The sequence below is a fragment of the Zophobas morio genome, unplaced genomic scaffold (assembly GCF_036711695.1).
Source record: "Zophobas morio isolate AGI-343-1 ecotype UQ-CSIRO unplaced genomic scaffold, CSIRO_AGI_Zmor_V1 ptg000004l, whole genome shotgun sequence".
NCBI classification, from domain to species: Eukaryota; Metazoa; Arthropoda; class Insecta; order Coleoptera; family Tenebrionidae; genus Zophobas; species Zophobas morio.
This window is the reverse complement of record NW_026972109.1, coordinates 15,356,508-15,376,170: the sequence shown is the minus strand read 5'-3', so window position 1 is coordinate 15,376,170 and position 19,663 is coordinate 15,356,508. Positions and strand designations below refer to the sequence as shown.

Sequence of the window (19,663 nt, the reverse complement as noted above, 5' to 3'; positions counted from 1 at the left end):
CTTCAGTATAGCCCAGATTGATCTGACTGTATGTCGTCGATCCAATGGGGCTCTAGAGACGAGTCAACGATGAAAAAAAATGTTAAAAATTAATTAACGTCAAAGTGACACTGCCAAAGTCAACGCAATCATGGATTAGGCATTTCATTTTAAATTTAGATAATATCAAGTGGTACAGGGTATTAGTATTTTGGGTTGCGTAATAGTTATTTACGTGGCAAGCTTAGTAAATTAGCCTTTACGGGCGAGCCGGAATGTTTGCAGGGCGAGCGACGTAGGAGCGAGCTCTGTAATCCGGTGAGCCCCAGTAAAGGCTAGTTGCAAGCGAGCCGCGTACAACGTTTTACTTCCTCTTGCTGAAAATCCTGAAAATGAACAACTTTGGCATCTCTAGAAATTTTACTTGAAATTACAGTCATAGAAATTATAGTCATTTTTCATAGTTTGCTCCGGTAACTATGGAAAATTAAATTGATTGAAAATAACGGGACTGTCAATTTGTAAATTCGATTAATAATTTAAATAGTTTAATTTTGTTTCTGAGCTCTGTTAATTGTGGAATTCGTTGAAGATGAAGAGTTTGAAGGTGATTTTAACGTTAGTATTAGCACAGTATTAGTGAGATTAAGAAAAAGGCCGACGCAGCGAATGTGTGTTTGATTCCGGTGCTGTCATGACAACGTTTTACAGGCACGGTGCCTGTAAAGCTGCCACGGTAACGCTTTACAGGCAGGATGCGTGTAAAGGCTAATTTACCGAGTTAGTTCAGACGACAGTAAACGAGCTTTAACAAGACAAGAGGAAGTAAAAAAAATTTTCAGAAGTAATTCTCTCGTGACTAACCCTGTATGTATTTACTAAGTATTACATTACCCCGATCTCTGTCTTGTGTAATACGGGACTGTACTAAAAGTTAACAAGAGTGTTAACGTGCAGGGCAACCATTATGAATCATCCTAAATGTAGTGTAATGAGTAATCACATATTCTCTAAAGCATATCAATAGCATATTATGAGTATAAAATTGGCGACTTTATCTTGAAATGTATTTCCATTGTGAGAGATTTAGGCATTATATTTGATCAAAAATTATCCTTCATTGATCAATGAAGGATAATATCTCATCATAATGATCATTATGATGAGATATTTTCCTCATAGGGCTTTAGGGTTTATCATACGTAATTGCAAAAACTTTCAACTTAATAGTACTCTCCTTAGTTTATATACTTCGTTTGTTAGATCAAAACTATGACTGTTTTATTGGGTCTCCAGGCTATGATGTTTATTGTCTCAAATTAGAAAAGTTACAAAGAAAATTTTTAAAATCCTTTCAAATCATTTAGGTAATAGCCTTGTAGAGGTTTTCCTCAAAATGAGCTTTTGGTAGACTGGACTCAAACATTTAAGGCGTTTATGGCTTCACACCAATTTGACTCCCATTATAATTCAATAGGCCGTCACAGCCGGATGTCTTATAAACCCGCTCACCGATACCTACCTGAAAAGACCTTTTCTGGTAAAAGCACAGGGCAGGACTGAGTTTTGCATTTACCGACAACTCCGCCTTTCTATTTTTTTATTTTAGGTAAAAACAAAGTAACTTTGTACTCAATCATTTTTTATTACAGCAAATTAGTTAGAATTTTGACATACACTACTTACTTATTAAAATTTTATTAAAAAAATTAAGCTCGATAAACCTGTTTTTATAATTTGTAAATAAATTTAGTTGTGTTATTACACTTCTTTTCAATTTTTGGAGCATATGCTGCTGCATACCTCTGCATATATTAATAAAGTTACTGCATATTTGCATAAATTTCATGCGTATTACATGATCATATTTCTCAAAATTTTGCTGCATATTTTTCGCTCTCTAGTCATGTATTATTTTTAATATAACAGCAATATAAATGTACCCTCCGGATTTGAAAGAAAGGACGGCGACATCGTCAAAATTATTTGATTTATCAAAAAACTTAGTGGACCAGTTTTCTATGATTGCGATCGTACTTATTAAAGATTTTATGTTTTTTGCTTTCAGTATCTTAATAATATTTTCAAATGTGCAGAATAATGATTAAATAATTAAGGTATGGAAGAAACGTTAAAAACAAAATTACTCTTAGTCCGGTCCTTCGCGTCTCGGCCGTCCCTGGCACGTGACATGGTTTACATTTACTAAGTTTTATGAACGGTCGGCTGTAAAGTACTTTAAACGTCAAAGCCATAAGCGCCTTAAATGTTTTGAGTCCAGTCTACACTTTTCCATTCAAAACTTGGAAAAGAGGAGAGAAACTTTGTCTCTCTGTTTTCTTTTTAAATTGGTGAATGGTGTTGTAAATTCTACTAATGCTTTAGTTGAAAAATTGTGGTTTCTAGTTTAATGTCAAACATTAAAAATAAAAACCCTTTATGTTTTATACTGAAATTTCTAGAACAAATGTACATATGTTCTTGCCCATTACAACTATGTGCAGAATTTGTAATAATTATCGGAATAAATTTGATATTTTCAATTGTAGTTTACGCCAGATCAAAAATGCACATCTATAACTGTCTATAAATTTTTAACTATTTAATTATGCATTTCTAACGATCTAATTTAGTCCTAATATACCACCCTAATAATTGGTTTATCTGTAGGGGTGGTCAATAATAATATTAATAATAATAATTATTATTATTATTAAAATTACCAACCTTATCGGGCACTAAAATTTTCATTACGGTCCATCTCGACAAACCGTCTCCCAGCCATCTAGACTGCGGAAAGTTTACAAAAGTCTTTAGTTAAGCCCTCATAAAAATTAGTGGAAGTCAGTGGACGCCTCAGGCAGATTCCGCACAAGAGTTTTGGTTCACCTGTAGATGATACGGTCAATAATGTAACAGCTCTGCTGTGCGAGGCTAAGTAACTAAGTATGTGTTGTATTTCGTGAATCTCGTAACAACACGAAAAGCTGAAAACTGATCTATAATTTGCACTCTCGATACAGATTTTGGGTTTTGCTCATATTTATATTTGCAGTCACACATTCGCAATAACTTGTGTACTTGCATCCACTTGCTCTTTGTCTTGCTTTTTTTACTTCCATTGCAATCCAGTCCGTCGGCCGACTCTCTACTTTTACGTTTTCTCGACCTTTCATGACCCCTAGAATACGAAGAAATAGGTCTTCCTTTTCCGCCTGTTTGCCGTCACGGATTTTTATTAGATAGATAATCTTCGAAAATACTGGGCTGATTGTTGTCAAATTTTGTATTTGAATAGGTATCATGTAGATCGTAAAACGCCAACCAAAATTTCATCATCCCCACCAATAATGTGATGACGTCCGTTCAAAATTGTACGTAGTAAACGGGTTTTAAATTGTATGAAATAACGTAGTCCTACACATGTAGTTAATGATTCCGTATTGAGTTCTTGCCCGAAACGTCCAGATTTTTGGAAAAAATTCAGGATTATAAAACATTTTGCAATTTAAATTTGAACCTGCAAAACCGAATGCTTTGAAATCTTACAGATGTTTTACAGGTATGATAAGCATGATAAATTTTTCATTAAAATATATTTACTCATCAATACTTGTAATTTAACACTGCATTCATATTTTTTAAATTTGCTTATACGGGGGATCTCAAAAAAAAAAAAACAATGACTGAATCAGTTTATTTTATTGATTAAATCAAGAATTGCACAACTGAATACTTTGAAATCTTCCAGATGTTTTGAAGTTATTGTAAGCATGGTAAATTTTTAATGAAAATGTATCTGTTTATCATCCCCAAAAAATTGATTAAGTATGTACGAATTAAGTACAAAATATGATCAGTCTATACTTGTAATTTATCATTGCATTAATATTTTTACTTCTCGCGCGTAACCGAAGGAAGTATTGTAATCGAGTCCGTCGGCTGACTCTCTACTTTCATTACGTTTTCTCGACCTCAACTCAAGAGTGCGAAGAAATAAGTCTCCCGTTTCCGTCTATCTGTCTGTCTCTTTGTCCGTTTGTCTGTCTGCCTTCCCGATTTTTTAAATTGTAATATTCATTTTCATTCAATTTCATTCATATTTGGAAGCTAGGCCGTTTTTTGTAGCTGAGAACTAAGAGATCTTAGTTCTAGATAATATCATAGGTTTTTTCGCCTCTCTAGAACGGAGAAATAAACGACTTTGTGCCCCATATTTTATGTTTCATTTAGAGGCAATTTTCCAACCTTGGGGTGCAGCATTTTTCATTTGAAAACCAAAAAAACCACACAACGTAAAGTTCCACTTTGGTGAAGATGACAGTTCAAGGCCAAATTTTTTAATTTTTCGCGGTTTTAAAATTTTGTTAAATGTCAAAATTTTAGCGGGATGTTTGGGTTATCACAATACTTGTAGTAGGAACCAGGAATAGTGAACATTAAGTATCTGTTTCCAAAAGTGTTTATTACAAAGCCTCAATAAACCACTTATGATTATGGTAATGATTATTTACAGCTCTGATAATCTCTGTGACTACTTGTCTGAAAGGTTACTATAATTATAATATTTAATGATTAAAAACGTCCGATTTGCAGAACCTTCAACAAAAGCAGGAGTTGTAAAATCAACGCGGTTATAACCCTGAACAGTTTCCAATAAATACTTTTGGAAACAAAGCCACTAATTCTTGGTCTCTACTATACTTGTGAATTTCGAAAACGTGTAATAGTATATCTAGTAATTTTTTTGCGTAAGCATTTACCGAAAGCTCTATAAATATTGTTACGTTGAGCGGGTATTTAAAATCGCTGTGGGTTAAACTCAACGATTTATTTCTTAGTATCTCGAATTTAGACGACTAATTACAGAGCCATTATGTACCAAATAATTTTGGCGCAACTTGATTGAATTTTTTCGACACTCGCTGGACTCGACTCAACTGAATAATCTCGATTCCGAAGGTGGCCTCTATTTAAACCCACACTTCCCTTCTAGAAGTTCCGCAGTCGTGGTTTTTCTTGAATACCCATCCCGTACATACTAGAACCCATAGGCGTCGTACCGGAGCGGCGCATAGGTTTATTTCGTAACAATATGTTGGTGCAGTTTGTATAAAATTGAAGCTCTGGATATAACAGTTTACAAATAAATGACGGACTTTTCATTTTGGCTATGCATATTTGCGAAAACACTACCTCATGATAAGTTAGTTTATTTTTGTTCATAAGATAGTGCAAACAGAAAAATAGTCATTCGTTACAACAAAATAGTATATATTATATATTTTAGTACGCCGTCACATCAATAATTGCACACATTTCTCCTTAAGCACAATAACATCACATTACTCTATAAAATCATAAACTTTACAGATCTCATGGTCACCAATATCACTAACGATATCGGCATGCTTTTCCAGAAACAAACTGTACTGGCCATCTCTTGCGGTTTGTTCAGGTCCCTTCAATGCATGTTTTCTTATAAAATCTAACACTAGTTCCGGCGCCACCTTTGACATTTCTAAGCGATGACCCCACGTAACCAAAGCCAAAGGCTAAAACAACAAATCGAAATTTACTTCTTAAAAAATCGCCACACTTACACGTTCCGCAGTTAGTAGATTATAAGGTGTTATAATGTGTCTGTAGAGACATTTCTTAACCAAGATCCTTAACATATTAACTTCGTTTTTATCAGCACAGGGGTGATATAACATAACTACGGCACCATGCTCTAGATTGTGCACCCATCGTTGTCGCGGTAGGAATGTGTATTCGCCGTATTTGGCCCACAGGGGGCGGTGGGTCCCACTGAAGCAAATAATGACAGTAGTAACACACCAAAACGGATAAAGCGGAACAAGAATGATTGAGATTTTATGACGGTAAAAAAGTAATCATTTCTATAAATTTAAAATTGGTTTAAACTAAACATTGGTATGAGAAAATAGTTGGGAAAGTTCCACATACTTACAATGTTGGTATTACCACATTATAGTCAATAGGGTCAGACATGCACTTATGGAGTGCCTACAATTGGATTTGACAATTACAGAGGTACATATTTAGATTTACATGCATACACTATAGCCTTTGGGTATATAGTCATACGAATATGTAGGTTGTACATCGCTGCGAGGTTTGTACATGTTGTGCCTGTTAAGAATAAAGCATGTATAGTTGATGGGATTAAAATCCCAGTCGACTTCAAGGTGGGTCTAAAACAGCAATTATCACCCAATATAAGTAAAAAACGTAATTATACTTTGCCGTCGTCACAATGTGGGTTTCTAACCCCCATCATGATACCGTGGTCGGCGTCATACAAATTTTTTCGGATTTCAAATGAAGGGTTTAAGTCTTGAGTGGTCCCTGGGTTATATGGGAACCAATGGCCGTTCCACGAATTTTGATATACTGACGGATCTGTAAAATCTCAATAAGTCTGAAGCAAAGCCGACCTTGTACTTACCATCAGCTGCCACAATACTGCATGTAAATAACAAATAAAAGAGAGACTTCAGAGAGATCATTTTGGGAATTAAATTTGGAATTTTGTGTGTTACACTTAAAACATCGTCGAACACACTGGAAATTTACACGTATTTCGCAATGTTTGTGTTATATTTTGATAAATTAGACGCTTTGCTAGATAATACTGACTTTTGCGGTAATTATGTATTAGAAATAATTTGATAAACAATCATATTGATGGCTTGGGTGTTTTAACTCATGACAGCTGATGTTGACAGTTGGTGTATTCCACGTCGAAAAAACCCCAAGTTTGAATAAAGGCGCCAAATTTCACCAAGATGGCGCCAATAAAACTCCTACATTCAAATATTGTATATTATATAGATTTAAATGAATCTCCTAATTTACATAGGTACAAATCCACAAGATGACACTCGTTATGGTTCTGCTATATGTAGAACGTAAACTCTACGAATGATGGTACTATATATTATTGTCTAATGTATAAACTTTACGTGAAAGCAATTAGGTCACAACTAGTGTATTTACAAGTGAAATGAAGTGATTAATTTGTCGTATCATCTTGTGGAGGTTGCGTGCACATTCATTTGACATGTTACAAGGAGCAGACATAGACACAGGTGCCACTAGCTACAAAGGTCACAACACACGAGTGAGGGGACTGCGCCCTCAACACCAGCGTTCAAAAATAAAGATTTTCTTATAACAAAGTTTCGCTAGTGGTCAGGGTACGCTTCAATACTTTTGCAGTGTACAGTTACATACTAATAACCTCAACAATTAAATAAAATAACAATATGACTAGGAAACTATTATCTATTACACTTAGTTTGTTGAAGTACGTTTTCACATTTGTGCTCATTTAAAGTTGAAAAGGACACATACATAGAATCACAAGGTTCTCCTTTAACCACGGTTTTTGGTTTAAATTGGTGTATCACCATGCAAGTCTTATGCTTTTTTTGGCCATTGTTTAAATAAAGTTGAATGAATCATCTCACTTTTCCTCAAAATCGCCTAATTAACCTAATCTACAACTATAAAAAAGTCGATGATCATTGTATAAATCACAATAAAGATAAAACATGAAGTGCGAGAAGAGCGACGATGATTCATCGAACGAGTATGGTTAAAGGAGCTGATATTATATATAAATATTGCCATTTCTTTGTAAAACTATGCTAGACATAAACAAAAATAATTTCAACTTGTGAACATAATGTACAGATGTGTAACATCGTTTTTATTTTGTTCAAAATAGCCTATCTCTACTACATACTCATATCTCAAAGAACTACTTACATGATAAAAAGTATTTTTAACTACATTAATATCTCACTTGTTTGCATCGACACTTAAAGATGCAAGAAAATTTATTACATTATAAGTTTCAAAGATTTTTCCAATTGAATTGACACGTATAACTTGAATTGCTTCGCTGGTGTTACAATTCACTAGCAGAAAGTGAATTACTAACGCCACCGCCATACTGGAACTATGCTATGATTTAGGTCCAGTACAAAATCGTCTACATACATAAATATGACGAAAGACTTATTTTCATTATTACAGAGATCCTTGAAAGCCTAGAAATGTACAAACTAAACGGTAACCAACTGAAAAGGGCAAAAGGGATGACGGAAGACAATAACGCTAGGCCATTCCACGCAGAAACGAACAATTCGCCTCTTATTTCGGTATACATATATTATATCTAAAATCATTAAAAAATAACATTAGTCTAGAGGACTTAGATTACTTCAACGATATTTTCAAGTTGCAGTCTCAGTTACGTTATACAAGTCTTGTTTTTGTCAGAAGTTGTTTCTGGATAGAACACCATTTTATTTTTATAGTGTAGTTCACTTGAATTTTTGGAAGTTACCGTTTTGGTGCGTTTCGTTCTTGGACGCACACAACACTACACGGCAAAAAGACCAAAAATAACAATAATGAAGTTAGCTTCTTTTTCGATATAGTCATTTCCGGTGTGAAGCTTTTATTATCTATCTGGTTCCACGCAAAACTGACCCTAACTTAAGTCAGTAAAACACGGATCCAAATCCAAAGCTAACTTCAGCTAAACCAAAAACAAACAAAATGAAGTGTGGTAGTAGACACGAAACGAACAAAAAATGAACTCTTTGCTCCCTCGAAAAAGTCAGTTGTAGGCATAAAGTTTGACACAACATAATTGTTATCATATACAAGTAAGTATTACGTGTAGTTCATTGCAGATGCAAAAATTTTAACAGCCTTTTACGGTCCCGTCAGTATATTCATGTCTTATCTCTATTTTTTTAAGTGTAAATATTCTCCTGGAACTATGTAAAACCGTAAAATAAAATCGTGTTCTACATTTTTAAATATCTCCAAAAAAGTGCAATTTTTAAAACTTTTCCTCATAAAAATAGACAACTTTCCAGTTGTTACTAGCACAACTGATCGCTTTTGTGTGAATTGGCCTTATGTGATCTACTTTTCTTAAACCTGATGTATGTACGACCGCTTCGCCATAATGATATCAGTGCTTAAAAGATGAAGTGTAGATAGTTTCAAAATTTCCCGCCAAAAACTTATCGATAAATCAAACAGCTCAACGCTTGTTACGTTAGGAAATTTTCTTAACGTAACAAAACCTTGTGCCTGGAATCCCTAAAGTGCAAGTCTATTAATCTTGATTAACTTAAGTAGCATGATATGCTAAGTCTTGATATTTTATTTGGATTTAATTTCTAAGTCAGTCGTCTTTAGTGATTTTTTGATGGGAAAGTTCAAAAGTTAGTTTAAAAAAATATTCTCTTTTGTATGGCGACTGGGGTTGAATGTGTACAGTCTGGGTAGTTACGTGCAACAGGTACATATGAAGGTACTGTCTTCCGAATTTTAGTTAGGCCTTTCAAAATCTACTGATTGTGTGTGCACCCCTCTATAAAGAACAACAGTAGCTGCTACACCTAAAAATCTATCTTAAGCTAACACTATTAATCAACATTTTCTTAAAATATATTACACGGTAATTTCAGACCTCAATTTACATAAAGGTTATAAAGAAAAACTGGCACCTTTTCTCGATATGCCCAAAATAAAAACTTGTCTTCTGTTCTATAGACATAGAAAACAGTAACTCTGTACACTAGTACGCAGTAACATTTCTAGACAATTTTAAAACGAAAATTTAACGTCTGCTTAAATATCACACATTGTCGAACTCAACATTTACATATTATTGCTACAGCAAATGTTTGCCAAGATTCTTGAACATGTTCCTTTTATAATTACATCTGCACTCTAAGCTACAAACCAAAAATTTGTCAAATAAAAATAACTACATAGACTGTCTCAACAACAAACAATGCAAATTTATGCTCGGAGCAAGCGAAGAAGAACGATGATTAGTCGAAAATTGGTTCACCATCTGAAACAAAACGATGTACACTCCCGCCGAAAACTGTCCATCAGAACTTACCAATATTTACCCCATCAGCCCCAAGTAACTTCCAATGGTGACTGTGACTATTAATCCGAGAATTGTTACGCAGACTAAGATCATAATTTTCTTCTGCAGATGAAACAAACACAATGATACAGTTAATTTCGATTTTATGGCATTTATAACACTACGCTATGTGCCATTGTCACTTTGCAGGCAAAGGCATGTTACACAGACCTGTTGACTTCTCGATGGTTTTTTTTTTTTTTTCAAATAGTAGTAGTACTTTATTGAAATAATTAAAAAGTATACACTAACTGTAACATAATTTATTATTTAAGAAACAACACAACATCGCTATAACTAAATTAAAAAATTAAATGCCTCTTTAAGATAAAAACGCCACGTTGTGGTTACTCGGAGACTCTTACCAAGGCCACTAAAGCAATTACTTTTGTCATCTTGTACTTCTGAGCTAACAGCAGTGATGAATGTTCAGAACTGCTACAAGATTAGGCACGAACTGTTGCATACTAAGCATATTTCACTCTTTATTGCTACTAGAATTTTTATAAAAACTTATTTGCTGGTGGCGCTTTAAAGCAGAGTTTCAAATAAAATATTATAGATGTTCAGCCCGTCACAAACTCATAATGCAGTGATGCTGTTTGTGGTTACAGGTGGGCAACAAGAATTTTATGGCCGCCGAAACAAGTATGGCACAATGGTAAGTTTTTATTTTGCTGCTTATTACAAAATCTAGCAAAGTACAGAACCAAGCTCATAGTTTGGTTATATTTGACCTTCAAAAAACAAATTTGATTTGATTGAACGTTGTAACTTTGGTTGTACCGTTTCGAGATGGCCTGTATCTCGAAAAATCTCATTTTTCTCCATCTCAAACAACGACAACGATATTATACCACGTAAATTTAGTTTCATAACTTAAGTTATGACAACACACACAGCACACGTAAGTTTACATTAGTTTCAGTTAGCCAACTCTGCTCATTAGTAGGTACAACAGTAGTTGAAACTACGGAACTATTGTAGACAACTGTTGCGACGTGCTCGTTATTTACCGTATTGAAAAAAGTTTATTTATATTGACAGTTCACAATTAACTGACCTAGTTGGAACAATAATTATTCCAGACGTGAACTATTGTTTTGTCGTTCCATTATCCGAGTCATTTATCGATCTGAGTCATATTCGACAAACAAACAAACAAAAAATTGACATAAATAAAATAAAAACAAATATAAAAATAAAGTTTAATAATTTATAAACATAATTACAAATAACAGAAAATATACAAGGCTAGAGGCAACACGATCGCAATTACCCGGTTAAATTCTGTGAACATTTACGGCACAGGTAATTATGATCCTGCTGACGTAATAATAAAATAACAAGATAAATATTTAGACTTTAATTTGAAGAATAAAATGACGGTCTTTGGTATGACTGAAATAAGTTGGATAAAATTCAATAGTCTAAAATCTACGTTTACATCAATCACAGACTAGGCAAAATCCGAAACTCGTGTTTATACAAGCTTCCAAGTTTTCAATCACTGACACTGGAATCAGGCAATAACATTTCTCAAAATCTCAAAATGAACGTTTTTTTATTCTTCGCAGGCTCACATTTGTCACTTGAAAAATGACAGCGCCCTCTGGAGACCCTTAGTTATAGGAAATGTCAGTTATAAAGCTCGGAGGCTTGTAAAACAAGAAAATATTTACTTTTCATATACTTCAACGTCCACATTCCAAATTTATGTTAAAGCTACTCAAATTTATAGCTTCATAACAAAGAAAGCTACGCAACAAATATGGGCCGTTCCCATGCGGCTTCACTCTGGATAACATATTTGTTTTTGGGCAGCTTCAGCAACAATAAGTTTCTGCTTGGGTGGAAATTCCCATCAGTTCGTCTTACTCGGAAACGCCAGACGTGTTTAAAATTTAGTAAGGTAGCGACAATCATCGTTACCGCACTAGGACGGTAAAGACGAAATGGGAATTTTCTCGCCGATGATGAGAAATTTGCTCGAAGACTGCTTGAACGCTTAATTGCAGGGATATCAAGAATGCGGCCCGTAATTATCCAATTTCTTATGGTCAAAGGCCAAATTGCAATACGTTACGATAAATGAAAACAAGAACAATCTGTAGATTATATCGAGTATTATTTTGTAACGATCAGGCGGTGATGCAAACTGCTAGATTTAAATAAATAAGTAGATAGGATTGATTCTACGATATATAACAAACCGAATCTCTTGTAAAAATTATACTTCCACATACTTACAACTATTTTAAAGCCTATATTATATTGCAGAAAGATGCATCTTTACAAGCTAGAAGTGACTTTTCCTCTTATAGTACTATCCAGTTACCGTCTTAATATGTTTAAAGAGACAATTATTTTTATTGCTTAGATAATTTTTATACTGATTAACATCGTTGACACAAATACTACCTAAGCTCACTATTTTAACATTATAAGAGTATTGAGATTCAACTCTACCCTCCTTTTTTTAAACTGTATTATGAAGAAACGGGCAGTTACGCTAATTACGTTAAATGCAACTAACAAAAAAAGATAAAATAATTAAATACTTCAAAAGTCCTTTACACCTGTATTAACAGCACAAAATCAAATTCTTCTCAGGCAGTTGAAAGTCACTTGACATACAAAACCATGTCAGACACCACATATATACAGTATATTGCAGGTTAACATTTCAGTTCTTTGCACAACTGACACTCTAATGCTGGCTGGTTTTTCATACACCAGGTAAAGTTACTGCCAAAATAATGATTAAAATGATGAGAGTTACTATGAGGCAGATTATGATCAGGATCTTTTTCTGTGAACAGAAGAAAATAAAAAATAAAATAAATAAATGTAAAACAAAAATACAGGGTCTTGTAGACTTCTGACGGACTAGAAAATCAAACAAAATGTTTAGGAGCTGATTTTGAACAAATAAAGCGACGTTTCGGAATTAGCCGTATTAAGAAGAAGCAGGACTAAACGTTAAATTAGTATGTCTGTTATTACATGTATAATACACAACACCACTGTCGTAGGCATCCGTTGGGAATTTTGAATCAAACCTCTTTCCTCACTCACAATAGATTTCACGTACGCAGCAAATGGTTTGAAGAGATCACTTACAAAAAGTAAGAATAATGTGGGTCTCAAAATGGTCCATTGAATGAACCTTGTCGATGTTAAAACTTAGTAAATCTGTTTTTTTTTAAGACGAGTAGACGTTCGGGTTTAATCCTGCTTCGCCGTGGTGAGTGAATAGTCTGACTCCGAATCGTCGGCAAAAAAGTAAACCATAAAACAAAAAGACCCTGCTTAAAAACACCAAAACATTGAAACTTTGCACTAAAAATAAACAACAAATATACAAAGGCAAAGCCGGGAATGTTGTTCGGGAGGGGATACGGGACCTACCTTTCTAGCTTTAGTTTGATACTCCTGAGCAGTTTTCAACTCAGTGCGTCCTGACTTTACATGATTTGAAGTCAAGCCGACATGATATTCCACTCGATCAACAAGTTCGCCCTACAGGTTTGGTAAGGAAAAGGGAAAAGGAGAAGGGAATGGAAGCCCACCACATAGAAACACCAAGAGAACAGCGCAACCAACGTTTATATATACAACATTAATATTCATTAAACAGAGTGACAAAGGCACACAAAGTAGTTAGTATGAGTTACCATTAGTAGTGCAGAGTAGAGAAACGAAAAAAATGTAGAATGACGGGAAACGGGGGGACGGAAAGAAAGGGAAAAGAAAAACATCAAAAAATTAGAAGCGGATAAACACTGTGTGATCTTAAAAACTAGGAACAGACTCACCCGCCTCGCTTTGCTTTGGTATTTTAACGCTTTCTTGGTATCTTGGGTTGCTGTTTGTACATAATCCACAGCGTGTTCTACATGGTACTCGATACGATCGATCATTTCTCCCTACAAACCCACCAGGAAGAAGGAAAATATTGGGTTAGTTATTTTAGAAAGAAGCCATGCCTTAAAGGTTTACAGAAAATGCTTTTTCTACGAGTTAAAGTTTAGCTCGGTTGTTAAGAGAAGTGTTATTAATGATAGTGTGAGAGACATTATAGGGTTGAAATTAATCTCGCTGGGGAATAGTTTATCCAAAACTGTAATTGCATTAATATTCCTGTGAATTACGGCGTGTCCGGTGGTTACGAGCTCTCATCAAAAGCGAGAGCGGGCAGCTGAGGCTGACAATAATAAATGTGACCTACATGCTGAGGGAAAATGTCAAATGTCACAGAATTTCTATAACCAAATTCTAAATATGTACTCTTTTTGGTAAAACGATTTCGTGAAAAGTACGTATGAAGAAATTTTGTATTTATTATAACAATACTGCATTTTCTAGTGTATTTCATTTCAACAGGTGTCACGTCCAGAGAGATAATCACAGTCGATTTGTTGCTCTAAAGTTATTTAATCAGAATTTTCCTCGCTCTTGAAGCACAATAAAACAATTACAGTTTCTAAGATAAACATAAAAGTTGATTCTGCAAGTTTTATTTTATTTTTTGTGGTAACGTCTCACGCAACGCAAACAACGTTGAATCTCATTTAATAAATCTCCAATAATTTTTTGGATGACGTCATTAACTTTTTAAACAGATGAATAAATACATTTTAATTGCAAAATTTACTTTTACACATTTGTTTATTATTATTATTATTATGAAACCACAAATAGAGGAGATTGGGAAGCAAAGAACGATATTTAGCTATAAAATAGGAGACGCCGATGTTTGCGACAATGTGACGATTTATTAAAATTGTTGAAGTTTTAGTACAAAAGATATTTTCCACACCATATGATTGCTGATACTTTGAAAACTACGTCTTCATACACCTGTTAACTTGCACCGTTCCATGCAATGAAAATGATCATAAAGAATACCAGCTAAGTGCATGCCGCATTTTCTCCGCGTAAAACCGTTAATATACCAAATAAATCTGCCGTAGCTCCTCTTTTGCCGTATCTTGCACCATAATCACATATACATTATCTTCGAAAGGATAAATTCCTTTTAAAGCATTAAACAAATTGACTGTAGCTCTACAGCTGGAGGTGCCATTTGGTGTTGTTATAAAAAATATAACATCCCTGTTTGAAAATAATATACGCGAGAAAAAAAAAACACAAAATACAAATCCAAATGGAACAAATGTAAAAGTTTACAGTTAGTTCTAGTTAGATTTAATACCAATAACCGATATTACTAATTACGTATTTTTAAATATTTATATAAAATGTTCATTATGCAGATTTTTAACAATTATGTACTGAAGTCATTCTAAATGAAATAGGCTACCTTTTTTTGTCTTGGCTATAACGAAACACTATAATCTTGAAGAACATTTTGTGTTACAACACACCAATTTATTTTGTTAATAATAAACTTTTATAAAATAGCTGTAACTACAAACGGAATTATTTTCTTAATATTTCGTTCAAGAGTGAGTTTACGCTTTATAAAAGTTGGTAATATTTTTTAATCCACACAAACATCTTTTAGGTGGTTTATTTCACTTGGACTGACTAATTGATCTGACTTGGCCTGAGTATTTTTGCAAAAATAAAAAGACACGAAAGATCGAGTCCGTACGGTGCGTCATTTTACTTTTTAATATGAAACAACTATTTGTACATTTTTATGAACAGCAGTGTAGATCCGGTGGGACCTTAAGGTTGCTAATCGAGTTTTATTTACTAAATATAACGTGTTTTTTCGGAACCCTAATTTATGTTACAAATTTACACAACAAATATTTTATTATTATTAAACATAAAATAAAATATAATGTCACATTTGGACGACCTCTGAAGAATACTGACTTTATTGCGGTCAGAGCAATTCCTTTTTGCATTAAAATAAAAACAACGAAATTAATGAATTAACTTATTTTTGCCACCTTTTTTTTACAGCAGACATTAAACTAACAATTTTATTTGCATAGCTTATTCCACAAAAAATAAACCCACCATAAAGTTTCTACCACTCTATGGATCACTAAACAAATGCAGTTGAGGAACGCGATCCATTTAACAATCAAAGATTTTATTAATATTTGTTGGGGTAGTTGTCAAATTATTACTAATATAACACAAATATTCGTTAAATAGCTATATACCCAAAACAGAAGGAAAATATTGTTTTTGTTGTGTTTACAACTTAATCCATGAGAATTAATAGGTGTTGTTTTTTTTTGATGAAAATTTAATACCTACAATAGAAGTTGTGTTTGTTTATTTCATTGTTACAATTCATTCAGTCGTTTCCAAGGTTTTAATTTTTCTAATCAATAACAAATAGAGAATAGAGTAATATTTCAATATGTCTGCAGTACTCTTTTTTAGGCTTTAGTAGGCTTTTTTAGTACTATATTCCCATATATTTGGAACTAATCCTATTACGGACTGGTAATTTTTTGCCAAAACTTAAATGGATAATAAAAATCTTCAGATTTGTATAACTTAATTCAATTTTTATTAAAATAATAATAAAAATAATAATTCGTAACGAGGTCGTTTATATTTGGTTAAAAATTACAAAAAAAAAAAATAATTGCATTTTCCGATAATTACACGCAGACTAATTTATGAATGTTGCAGGAATGTTATTTTATTAATTATAAAAACGGAAATGAGTGTAATGTTTAATCTTAAAAGCAAATTTATTCCAGACAAAATTTAGAATTGCAAAGAAAAGCAGACAAGACATGGAATATGAAATTAAATAAAAAATTTAGTTAACGCATTTATTTATATGCATGACTGTCACCGAGTGTCAACCTTGTCTCTTTAGCTTCTCCATATTTTGGCATAGAACTATAATTACTGACTGGTTACGTACCACTATCCATTAATGAGGTTTTTTGTATTTATAGCAGCAATAAGTGTTCATTAAAAAGTAAAACAACGCCCTACAAATCTATTTGCGTTTTCGATCCAACTTCCCGAATTAACAACACTGTTCGATCTTAATCGCGATAACCCGCCGCATATGTGAAACATGCAATTAGTGCAGTGTGCACTAATTTTTTCAATTTTGATTACACTCAGAACAAGATCGTCAATATGCACGCTTTTCCGATAACTCCGGTCGACGGTAACGTTTTCAATCAAGCCTCGCCTCCGGGCAAGTCCTGAATTTTTAAAAGTCTGATAGCGTAATTGGGAGTCTCACCTGGTTCTCGACTAGCATCGCCATATCCATGAACATGTCATGAAGTTCCTTGATTGAATTTTCTAATTTAATAATATCCGCATGCCTCGCTTCTATATCCGCTAGGGTTTGCTTGGCTTGTTGCGTTTCCATTATAATCTGAAACGAACAGACGTCAAACAATCTCCCTCGAACAACAATCCACTGTTTTCTCAACTTACACCTTGTGTGAACACTGCTGGGTTTCCCTGTTCTAACATCTCTTCTAATTCTTCGTTTGTTGTTTGTCTACCGGCTGCAACGAAATCACGTTTTGTACACGAAAAACACGGCGAAAAGCAGTGTCGTGGAGCTACAAGTTGTGGCGCCGGGGGGCGCAGCATCTTTCTCGGCCACTTTTTGAGTTACTGAAGTTATTCAAATGCAATTATTAAATTAGATCGCGTGAAAGTCGCATGAACAGCCTGTGCGAAAGCTCTATTGAGTCGATATCGGGCTTTAAGACATCTGTTCAGCGACTGCAATTTTATATTTTTGACAAAATTATGTCGGATCTTGCAATTTTGTATATTCGTGGCTCGAAGGGGTGTTGCCCGCCCGGCTGCCCCGTAGCTACGCCACTGGTCGAAAAGGAACTCACTGATTTCTAATTGCCTTTGTATTCTCCCTTTACATCGTTCCCTGTAGTCCGTTTGCGTTCGATTATATTCCGTCATGACTTCTACAAACTTCCTGGATAGCGTCGAGTGCTGTGTTTTCCGTATCCTCAAATCCGCCGATGATTTATTGATTTGTTCTTCTTGCTCTATATTTTGTTCTATCACTGCAAAAAGAGTTATTCGTCATGATTACGTCGATCCGTCATTAAAATAACAAGCCGTGAAATTTTGTCGTTTAAACCAGACTGATCGCTATTTAACGATCCAATAAAAGCGAAAAACCCGATCAAAGTTTTCTCTTTCGCGCTTCAATTTCGTCGTACGCCTTTGTCAGCACTCATTCACTCCAATTTGTTTACAAGACGATAGCTACTCAATACACGCTATATAACCCATTATAATTTCTCTTGTGTTCGTTTCATTACATCTCATTCTAGCCCGGAATTCGATTGACACTTACCTTTAAGCTTGGCACGGACTTTATTGGCAGTTTTCTTTATATCGGCCATTAAATCTTCAAGTTCTTGTTTCGTTTCTGGAAAAGAGAGAAGGTTCGTTAATAATGTGGCTATTTTTAGACTTTGTAGGATCATAATTAAGTATGAGAGCAGATAGAAAACTTTAAAACAATCGATTTGGATTGTAGTGTATTGTATACAATGGATGTCACTCCATTGTCTTGTATTGTGACGGCAACAATGAAGGAAAATGGGTATCTAATTCGTTATTTTACAGGCAAACACAATGTGTATTATCGTTTTTAACAGTGTACAAGTACTGGCGTGTATTTTCTCGATGGTCTGTTAGACCGTCATTCATAAATTCAGCAAACGTACCAAGCTATATGGTTATTAAAAATCTGAAAGTTATTGTTACTTCCGGCTAAAACGAAACCGACCGATGTTCTAAACAAGTATCGATCTGTTTCGTTTTTCGTTAATTAATGGTTTTTAAAACAGACAATGGCACAATTGCGATTTTTTTTTAAATATACAAATTCAATACCTTTCACGACGTCTCGCTCACTCCGCAACAATTTCGTCACTTCGGCAACTTTCTGTATATATATATATAGCCTTGTATGCAACGGTTTTATTCTTCTTTAGTCGCTCCATTTGTCAATTTTATTACTTTGAAACTTTTACTATTAACAAGAAGAAAAACTTTTATGAATGGAAAACTCGTCAAAAAACATAGCTTTTTCTATTAACATTTTTGCAAACTTAACTTTACTGTTTTCCGTGAAGTAAACTTTCAATACTACTTTGGTTGCTATACAACTTTTTTTCCTTAAAACAGTGTTTTTTTCCACTCTCTTCTCTTATGGCTCTTGTTGCGTTGAAACGGAAAAGTAAAGCACCTACCGAAGCTTCTTAAGAACTAAAGGTAAATTGAAGGTGTAAAAAAATTAATTGGTTCTTTAGTGTACATCATATAATCATCTTGAATAAGGGAATCAAACCAAGTTTACATACTTAGTGATACATAGAAACATATTTTGATGCATATACCTATATCACTGATATTACAAAAAGAGCATTAAACAAACACAGTTTCAAACTTTCTCTTTCACAATTATTAACCACATTATTCGAGAAATAATGGAAAATAAATCAGTTCATTTTTCCCGTAATCAATGCAAGTCATCATTGTACTATTATCGATTTTTCTAGTGGACCGTACGACTTTAGCATAGCAACAGCCTTAATTAATGGACAATTTCGACTTATTTCTCTCTTCACTTAAAATTCATGTTTTTTGTTTTTATTGTATCTCAATTTATTGTTATTAAAATTTGTTATTTCCCTCGAAATGAATCATGAATCCCAATTTATTATTAATGCAAACATA

The 19,663-nt window shown here is 34.0% G+C and overlaps 2 protein-coding genes across 7 annotated transcripts in view; both read right to left on the bottom strand.

The window, feature by feature from the left end:
* Positions 1-5,176: 5,176 nt before the first annotated feature.
* LOC135142906 (uncharacterized) lies at positions 5,177-6,694 on the bottom strand. The gene is made up of 6 exons (XM_064074720.1): positions 6,452-6,694; positions 6,245-6,405; positions 6,063-6,197; positions 5,954-6,009; positions 5,583-5,790; positions 5,177-5,534 (listed from the first exon to the last, which is right to left on the bottom strand). The coding sequence occupies exons 1-6, from the start codon at positions 6,510-6,512 to the stop codon at positions 5,325-5,327; spliced, it is 831 nt and encodes a 276-aa protein (XP_063930790.1). The 5' UTR covers positions 6,513-6,694; the 3' UTR covers positions 5,177-5,324.
* A 120-nt stretch (positions 6,695-6,814) lies between these two features.
* Positions 6,815-19,663, bottom strand: part of LOC135142875 (syntaxin-1A) — a 65,157-nt gene continuing 52,308 nt past the window's right edge. For 2 of the 6 annotated variants that reach the window (XM_064074675.1, XM_064074666.1), the window contains exons 4-8: positions 18,273-18,347; positions 17,794-17,976; positions 17,375-17,448; positions 17,175-17,312; positions 13,385-13,902 (exon numbers count right to left, since the gene is read on the bottom strand). In XM_064074675.1, the coding sequence (XP_063930745.1) occupies positions 13,606-13,902; positions 17,175-17,312; positions 17,375-17,448; positions 17,794-17,976; positions 18,273-18,347 (767 nt within the window). In that variant the 3' untranslated portion in view covers positions 13,385-13,605. Of the gene's footprint in view, positions 9,893-9,943; positions 10,037-11,167; positions 13,903-17,174; positions 17,313-17,374; positions 17,449-17,793; positions 17,977-18,272; positions 18,348-19,663 lie in introns of those variants that run through there. The other 4 variants (XM_064074684.1, XM_064074700.1, XM_064074691.1 and 1 more) reach the window with 4 other exon arrangements.

What these genes read in the sequence shown, in the direction of transcription:
- LOC135142906 (XM_064074720.1), bottom strand. Translation starts at nt 6,512, where the DNA reads ATGATCTCTCTGAAGTCTCTCTTTTATTTGTTATTTACATGCAGTATT. An exon ending in CACATTGTGACGACGGCAAA is followed by an intron (nt 6,198 to 6,244) that starts GTATAATTACGT and finishes TTGCTGTTTTAG; the next exon opens with ACCCACCTTGAAGTCGACTG. An exon ending in AATGTGGTAATACCAACATT is followed by an intron (nt 5,791 to 5,953) that starts GTAAGTATGTGG and finishes TATTTGCTTCAG; the next exon opens with TGGGACCCACCGCCCCCTGT.